The sequence below is a fragment of the Drosophila suzukii genome, chromosome 2L, assembly GCF_043229965.1.
Source record: "Drosophila suzukii chromosome 2L, CBGP_Dsuzu_IsoJpt1.0, whole genome shotgun sequence".
Lineage (NCBI taxonomy): Eukaryota > Metazoa > Arthropoda > Insecta > Diptera > Drosophilidae > Drosophila > Drosophila suzukii.
Window position 1 is genome coordinate 26,151,377 of NC_092080.1, and position 9,773 is coordinate 26,161,149.

General features: G+C 38.3%; 1 protein-coding gene across 1 annotated transcript; it reads right to left on the reverse strand.

Annotated features, from left to right (window-relative positions):
- Window positions 1–3,551: 3,551 nt before the first annotated feature.
- On the reverse strand, window positions 3,552–5,624 carry LOC136116868 (uncharacterized). The gene is made up of 3 exons (XM_070995903.1): window positions 5,437–5,624; window positions 4,520–5,373; window positions 3,552–3,838 (listed from the first exon to the last, which is right to left on the reverse strand). Exons 2-3 carry the CDS (start codon window positions 5,157–5,159, stop codon window positions 3,552–3,554), a joined length of 927 nt encoding a protein of 308 aa, XP_070852004.1. The 5' UTR covers window positions 5,160–5,373; window positions 5,437–5,624.
- Window positions 5,625–9,773: the final 4,149 nt, after the last annotated feature.

Sequence of the window (9,773 nt, forward strand, 5' to 3'; positions counted from 1 at the left end):
CAAATAGTAGGTCAAGGGAGTGATACTAGTTTTCTCAGCAGAAGTCAATTTCCTCATATACCCATTTTGTATGTAGGAGTCAAAGGTTTGTTTATATTTTTTCCCGTACTCCGGGTTTTTGTCCATTTTTCTTTCGCATAACAACAATCTAGAGTATGCATTTTTGTAACTTTCAGGTAGTTTAATGTCGTCACTTTTCCAAAATAGACCACATTGAAATCTGTCATCGATTCGTTTGAGGCTTTTGTCAACAATTTCCAAACATCTTCTGTCGTCAAGTGATGTCGGAAAGTCATGAGGTGTTAATAACTCATTCTCAATGGACCAATAGGATTTAACCAGATTGTGTAGAATGTCCAGGTCATCGTTAGGGTTGTCGTAACCTACGCAATTAAATACATGGCATGAATAATTTCTATCTGGAATTTCTCTAATCATTCCCACTGTTCCATGTACAACCCAACCCAGCGCCGTTTTGCTAGCGACAGGTCCTTGAAATGATTGATGTTCACGTCAAAAGGGCGTTTAATTTCAGTAGGCAGTGTCGAGCGGCAGTTTTATCCAGATGTCTACATCTCGCGCGCTCGCACTGCCGTCCGCTCTCCCTCTCCATCTCTCCCCTAAGTCTCCGCTCTGCTCTGGAGCGCTTAAGTTAAGTTAGGCTTAAGCAGTTCATGTTTTAAAGTGTACGAATAAACAACTACGCACGTCGCGTAAAAACCCCAAAAGTACTTCCGCGTTTTTTTGGTACCACTCGATATTGGGGCTTCAACTATTTAATCGATCAAGCCGCACCGCCCCAACATTTTGGTCCTTCGAGCCGGATTTCAAAATCTTTGGACTTTCCTCTCCTGGAGTTTCCTTTGATTTTGTCCCAGCAGGCTTGAAACACTCCAGATAAGTTCCGCTTACTATAATTGCCGGTCATACAGCCAGTTTTTCGAACCCTATTTCGACTAACTTTCTGTATGATATATTGTCTAAATCCAAAAGAGATTAATCCGACGCAACGGCATTTAATATATGTATTTCAATTCCGTTACTTGTGCCCGACAATATTCCAGTTTCCTTTGCCCACAGTTGCACACTTGAAACAATTCCAGTAAATATTTCAGTGCTACTATTCAACGAAAATATTTGTCAAATATATTTTCAATTCCAATCGTGTGTAAAATATAACTCAGCCGCAGTAAAAAATTCCCGGTCATAAAATTTTTCCTTAAGATTTGCACTCTTTATTTTTTACTGTGTTCCAGCTGCGTGTGTATATTTACATAAATATTCTAATACAGTCCACTCTAACTACTCTTTCTAATACAGTCCACTCCAACTACTTTTCTCGACCTACAAATACGGCTAAACTATTTCCAATATTAAGAACAAAGTTACAAATTCCACAAATTTACTCCAGCAAATCGTTTGCAATTTAGTTGTGCAGGTGACAAACAAACGCACCGACATACAAACATAAGCGAAGTCTTTCCCATTCCCGCAACGTTATTCTGCTACTCGCAATCCACATATGTACACACATACATACGTATATCGATACCTTCGCCAGTGCACAGTGGGTCAAGAGCTCACAATAAATGTTCCTTCCAAACATACAACATTAAAGTCCGTAATTCTTTACATAAGTCCGACAATCCGATATAATAAATATTTATTGCCTATCCGACAGTGTGACCGTATATATTTACAATCTTAATTGGTTCCTAAATTCCAATTTGATTCCAATCCGTTTCCTTAAATCAGAATTAAAATTCTAAATTATTTAACGTCATGGCAACATCAGTAAAATCCGCTTTAACCCGATTTATGGCCACAGCTGACTGTCTGTTCCACTTTGAGGCCACTGTGAACGCTCCAGGTGCTCCTACACCAACGTTATCCGCCTGTAAAATCCGTCGCTTCCGTACAAAAAGTTCCTCCTAAGAATACTCCATCCGAATATTGGGTTCCATACCCCGCCTTGGATGGCAGACGTACTCGAGGTATTAAATCCTACCAATGCCGAGTCTGCCAAAAGATCCATCCTCTACGGAAGTGCCACCACTTTCTACGGCTAAGCCCCCAGAATCGGCTTCAGGAAGTACATATCCAGAAGTACTGCTCCAATTGCTTGGCTCACAATCATTCCAAGGACTCCTGCCGCAGTGGTCATCACTGCCACAAGTGTGGAAAGGCCCACCACACTCTCCTACAGGGTTGCCCATATTCGACGGACCCATCTGACGACGCCATAACTTTTGACAGAGATGCCAGATCGCTTAATGACATACCGCGTTTGAAGCGTCAGTCCAAGCAGATTTTTACCATGGAACAATACACGCCACGCGAGCGCTCTGAAATAGTTGAAATTTACATTCAACAGAACGAGTCAATTGTGAAAACTCAACGTGCTTTTAAAAAATTAAAAAATGTGAAAAGTGCGCCTTCTAAGAACACCATTAAGCGTTTATACGAAAAATTTACGACTGGTGAGGCTCTTTCTAATCCGAAGAGGCCAAATAAAAGTCGACCAAGGCGATCGGACGAGAATATCGCTGCCGTACGAGCCAGTGTTGAGATGTCCCCAAGAACATCCCAAAAACGCCGTTCTTAGCAGTTGGGCATGGCTCGGTCCACTTTACAACGGATTATTCGCGTTGATTTGCATTTGTTCCCGTACAAAATTCAATTGACGCAAAGATTGTTGCTTACGGACAAGCCTCGTCGATTGGAATGGGCCCAAAGAGTCATCGAAATGGCCGAAGATGACGATCAATTTTGGAACAAAATTATCATGTCCGATGAAGCCCATTTCACATTGAATGGGACCGTAAACAAGCAAAATTGCCGTATTTACGCCACTGAAAATCCTGAGAAGATTCAAGAAGTGCCTCTTCACGACGAAAAAGTCACAGTTTGGTGCGGCGTTAGTTCGAAAACGGTCATTGGCCCGTTTTTCTTCCAAAATGAAAATGGCCATGCTGTTACCATCAACCAGGAGCGTTATCGCGACATGATGACCAATTTTGTGATGCCAATTATTCGTCGAAAGCGTATGAGGCAGTTCTGGTTTCAACAAGACGGCGCTCCACCGCACACAAGTCGCATAACAATCGATTTTCTGAAGAAATTGTTTCCGGGCCGTTTGATGTCGAAAAGTGGTGATTTGGACTGGCCACCGCGTTCGCCCGATTTGACGCCGCCTGACTTCTTCTTGTGGGGATATTTGAAGTCAAAGGTTTACGTAAACAAGCCAAGGACCCTAGAAGAGCTCAAGGACAACATTCGTGAAGAAATAGCTGCTATTCCGGCCGAAATGTTGGCGAAAACGATGGAAAATGCTGCAAAAAGGGCACAATACGCCATCAACGCCAGAGGCGGCCATTTGAAAGATATCATATTCAAAAATTGATGTAAACAAATCTACTTGAAACAAATTAAATGATTAAGATTTTTATTTTTTTCTTTGATTTAAAAAAAAAAAACATGGGTCCGTCGAATATGGGCAACCCTGTACATACGGACGACCGATCTATACTTCCAACATATACCCACACTAACTACCTTTGAGTTCGCTTGTTCATATACCTCGTTACTGCAGGACTAGTCGGTCCTTCTAGTTGTAGGTCAGTCGCTAGTTGTTCATCGATCAATGAAATTGTCGAGGCTTCGTCAAGTAAAGCGTATGTCTCGATTGCTTTTTGTGGACCTATTAGTGTGACTGGAATGACCTTTAGTAATACTTTGTTACAACCGAAATTAATGTTGCAGTTCATGTCGGGAATTGTCTTGTTTTGGTCAGGATTACTAGGCATATCAAGGGAAGCGCTTGCTGTGTTGTCTTTGTCTTTATGCAACAAAAAATTGTGGTTAAACTTACAATTTTCTGCCCTACAAGTCTTTTTGCGTTTGCAGTCTTTCATAATGTGATTTCTACCCAGACAAGATATACATAACTTATTGTGAGATGGGAATTCCCAACGCTTGTCGACACTCAAGGATTTAAATTTTGGACAATCTGTTATGTGATGATCAGTAGACTTACAATAGTTACAATAGTATTTGGATTTTTCAAATGTCTTGACTGGACTTGAGACTGTTAGTGTTGTGTCTTTTGATTTATTCTGACCGAATCCGATCAATGTCGCTGCTTTTATGGTTTGACCTAACCATTCGTGAAATAGTATAATCTTCGGATCGTCAGACTTTATTTTTTGAAAATGTTTTATGAATGAGATTCTTTGAGAAACCTGAATTTTTTCTAGAATTTCCTCAAACAGCAAATTGTTACGAATCTGATCAATATCATTGAAGGACAGTAAAGTTTGAATGAGATTTGTTATCATATCATAAAAAGTGATGAGTCTGTCATATTTATCCTCTTTGATTACAGGAAAAGCTCGAATTTTATCTATCATCATTTTCACGACATGACTACAGTCTCCGAATCGATTTCTTAACATGTCAATTATCTCATTTACATTTTGTGGCACTAATAGAAGTGACTGTACACATTCATTGGCTCGACCTGTCAGTGCTTTTCGCAAGCGATTGATGTTTTCGTAGTCGGTGAATTTACACACTTGAGAACTGTTCTCATACTCGGCAATAAAAATTGGCCATTCTAAAGGGTCACCACTGAATAAGGGAAGCTCCTGTTTAATTGTTTGCCTAGCCATAAAACTAACAATGGCATTTGAATTGATGTCATCAGGCTGATGTGTTTGCTTTCGTTGAGAAGACTTAACACACTCACGTGTCCTGGTGCCGTTGTTGTACTCATCGCCGATGTTGTCATCTTGGTCGTCTTGGCTTCTGTTGTCTTCTTCAATTTCTGTCATTTGCATCTGCATCTCCAGTTCCAACTGTTTCTCCTCGAACTCAAGCTGCATCCGTTTAGCTTTCAGCTCTTGTTGCTTCTGTAGATGCTCCATTTGAAGTTGAAGTTTTTGGGCTTTAACGGATCGTTGAGATTGGTGGCTCCGGTTAGACTGTGCTTCTTCGTCCCACCTTTCTGGAACTTTCTGCGTTGATGCTGCCCCTCGCATAACCGTTGCCATTGAAATCTCCAGTAGATTCGCCGCAGAGGTGCCTGGTCGCGGCGTGTCCTCTATTTCCCTGGGCGTATTGTCGTCATTCTTCTGCTTCTTGAGACGTGTCTTAGGCATCTTTTTGAGGTTGTGTTTGTCCAGTTCCAAATTTTACAGGTACACACCCACTAGTCGTCGTCAATGTATGTGTGAAGACTGTTCTGTGCATGTCCGAGATCACGCTCGGTAATACATACACTTGCAAATTTTGGCTGATGAAATTGCGCTCTAGTTTCGCGTAATCCATGTGCCGTTCAGGAGGCTAAGAAGGACCATTTGTTGGGGTAATTACCTGGTAAGGGTTATACCGATTAAGGATTATGGGGCTCGAAAGACCATTTGTTGGGGTAATTACCTGGTAAGGGTTATACCGATCAAGGATTATGGGGCTCGAAAGACCGACTTCTAACCCACACAAGCCACTGTCGTTGTAGTCGTCGAAAGATTCGTTTGAAGAAAACACCTGTTATATGCTGATCACTTATTTTTGGATCTTTTGCAATATATTTGAGCTTTTGCGCTCGTCAACTCGTGTACTTCAAGAATTTTTTTTTTTATGCAAGTGGCGTCTCTTTTTGCCGACTAGAGTGACCGTCTTTCATTCGGTGATACATGCGAGATTTTCATAACAGTTTAGTATTTTTCTTACATAACACAATGACATAACATCAACATATCAAATTCAAATTAATATAATGCATCAACACAATGTGTACCACTTGATCGTGAATAAACTAGGTTTACTATACCACACTCCCTACTTTTTGGTGCTTCTGGGAGTAGATCTCTCATAAACACCCCTCTAAAACGTGGGATATATTTCTTAGCAAAATGTATAATGTCGATATTTGATAGTGGTCTATTGGGTAGCAGAGAAATAAGTTTTTTCGCTTCTTAATTCCTTTCCCCTTACTAAAGGGCTTAAAAAAGAAACCAGAACCCTTTCTATAGGGCTTGAGATATAATCCTCCTCCTACAGCAACACTTTCAATTTTCCTGATGTGACGTTTTTTCTCCTCCATATCTTCTTTAGCCATTCTCGTATTGTCAATTGTTTTTGCAATTGCTGCACTACCACTTGCTAAACTACCAAGAGCGCTGAGGGCTGTCCAGATCGGCACGATTGGTAGAAAACCTCCAAGTTTGGGTACATTAATTACACGAGGTACTTTAACATTTTTCTTAGAACCCATTGATTGATGAACTGACTTACGTGCAACTTTATTTGCACTCATAATGTCTAATGGTTTTTGCTTTTTTAATGTCTTAATAGCAACATGAATAACAGTCAAAAGGTTTGTCTTCTTCATTTTATTCTTCAATATCTTTTTCCTTCCTTTCTTTTCCGTTTTATTCAATCGCATACAACACTTTTTCTTGGCTTTCATTATATTTGTAACAACGTATGCCGCTGCTCTTTACCAAGACTGCTATCTGGTGCCTTGACATGCGACCAGGCTTTGTCAATTAATATGGAGTCTGCCCTATGTCGTTCACTCAATGCCTTGTTTTGAGAATATGCAATATCGTGCTCTTTGCAAGCTTCATCCAATGGGTTTATTCCTTGATCACCACGTTCTAACCGTTTCTGTAACTTTGTACCCGGTCCACAAAAATTATATCCCGGAATATGGGCTTCAAACGGTAATGTATTAATTAGCTTATCGACAAGACCCCGTGTTTACAATTAAAAATACGACTGATGCGATTATAAAAACGTTTCCCCATTTTAGTGATGTTTAATCAGCAAAGATTTCTCATTGAATGAGGTACATTAGGTTAAAAGATGCGTTTAATAAGTCAAAAACAAAAAGTTTTAATTAGAAATATTAACGATGAAAACGAGAAAAATCTAGCGCCACGACATAGTGCTCTCTTACCGAACACAATAAGGGCTCTAATTGTTGGGCCTTCGAATTGTGTAAAAACTAATATTATATTAAGTCTAATAGGGAGTCCTAATGGATTAAAATTCGAAAATGTTTATATATTTTCAAAAAGTTTATATCAACCTAAATATGAGTTCTTGGAGAAATTAATCAAACCGATTAAAGGAATGGGATATCATACATTCTCCCATATTGAGAGTGTACTAGACCCCAGTGAAGCCAAAAACAATTCCATTGTGATATTCGATGACGTAGCTTGTGAAAAACAAGATAACATAAGATCTTATTTTTGTATGGGTCGACATAAAAATATCGACTCTTTTTATTTATGTCAAACGTTTAGTCATATACCTAAACATCTGATTCGTGACAATGCCAACTTTATTATAATGCTTAAACAAGATGATTTAAATATGCGGCATATATATCGTGACCATATTAACACTGATAAGAATTATGAAACATTTGTGAAAATTTGTCACAAATGTTGGGAGGACAAGCACGGATTCCTATTAATTAGCAAGGATAACGAAATGGATAACGGAAGATACAGAAAAGGATTTGATCAATTTATTATGATTTAAGGAGTAATTTCAATATAAAGCTTGGTTAGATACTTACAATGGAAACAGTTTCATCATAAACACAAACTTTTTTCCGCCTATCGAATTGAATGGTCGATATGAGTGCGCTCTTATCGATTTTAATATGTATAACTCGATTCCAAATATTGATGAAAAAATAACCTCTTCCACATCAGTGACAAGGTTATTACAATTCCAACTGGATCATATGAACTGAATGATATCGCCGAGTTCATTTACAATAAACTAAAAGACTATAACCTTGAAAATACATTTAAAATTCAAAGTATTAACAATACACTTCAAGTTGAAATAATTACCATGCGAGAATCAGTTTACTTTAATAAGGAAAGATCGGTTGGACAACTGTTTGGTTTCCATCAAAAAGTACTAGAACCACATCCTACAAAAACCTATCGATCAGATCAGACCGTGAACATATTAAAAATTAATACAATTCGTTTGGAATGTAATATAATCAGCGGTTCATATGTAGATAATACACCGAACCATACATTACATGAGTTTGACATTAATGTTCCGCCTGGGTATAAAATGACAGTGACACCACATAACCTAATTTATTTACCAATCAACTGTGACGAAATAAGCACACTATCTATACGCATAGTTGATCAAAACAGTGATTTGGTGAATTTACGTGGTGAAAACGTTTTGATACGCATGCAAATTCGGTTAATAGAATGATTATATATAATAAAAGACGTAGCTTAAGTCGTCAGCCAAGCATTACTTATTGTAAAGCTATAGAAAGAGGATCAACAGTTAAAAAGAAGCTCACTTACTTTAAAAAATAAACTATTTTTAAAGTCGTTAGGCTTGAAGCTTCGAGTATAATATAAAAGGTGGAAAGGAAAACAATAAACGAAATTTTAAATGTTCGAGAATAGATTTACTCAGATGAGAGTATTTCAATGAAATAGTTTCATACTTATTCATCGTATAATCAAACATTTAAACCAAACGATGAAATTAGAATTACTATTCAATTTCAAGACTTGTATGTGCTTCCTCACGAAAGTTATCGTAATTTTCAAGGAATTATTAGAAAAGATTCACCGAATGGACCTACAACTGATAATGTTACCACTTTTTTTTTAATAATTGTATGGCTTACTTTTTGGATGAAATTAAGTACTAAATAATTGGATGTGAGATTGATAAAACGATTTGTCGGTATGACTACAACCCTAAAAAATTATATATCTCTGGATAATCTTCAAAGTCAAAATCTATTAAATTTTAAGTTGGAAATGATGAATATAACCTGGAAAATTCCCCATGTAACACCGAGCGATTTTGCAAAAATTAAGATGTACGATATTATTAAAAGTGGTGTAAACCTACATTCCGGAGTTGGGATTCATATGTTAACCCCAAATTGGGTTATGGAAGTCAACACAGCTGGAATGTGAAACTGTCGGCTAACCGCGAAAAACCAAGATTTGCCATAATTGGATTTACACTAAATGGAGAACTTATCACAAATGACTTATCAAACTTGAAAGTTTACTTTAATTCTGAGTCATATCCATATGATAATCTGAATGTTGATTTTAGTAAGAATCAGCATGCTCACCTATATTAAATGTATACAAGATTTCAATCTAGTTACTATAATCAGTCTCGATCATGCTTTCGTGGAGTGCAGACGCGTTTTTGCATTGCTGCGAAATTCCCTGTGAAAAGTCTATGGACAAGTCCACCTCCGTGGCAAAACCTACTCCTTTTGTGAATCCGACTTCTAAAGTCCCGGGGTCAGTGCTTCTATGCTCCATTAGTTGTGTCTTGTCGCGAAAACAAAACAAGTGGAACAGAAAGTAAAAACTAACAGTTGTATTTTTTGTACGTACAAATCACCGCTAGTTGGTTCAAATTCGAATTCGAAATGTATTTCAATACATTATTTTCTTCCAAATAAAAGAAAAAATAATTTTGAATCTGCTCGCCTCTCGGTGGGTTCGAGCCGGGTACCGCCCGTTTGCGGGACTTGCACCATACCCACTAGGCCAGGATCGACTAAAATCAGGCTGGTCAAAGGCCTTCTGTATACCATAAGTCGGTAAAGCAGTGCACACCAGTGCCTAATAGCAAAAATGGCTGGTCTTTCAGACTCCGAAGATGAGCTAAACATCCGAAACACTGTGGCCTTACAACAGAAGAAATTGAGTGATGCACTAAATTGCTCATTAATAAAA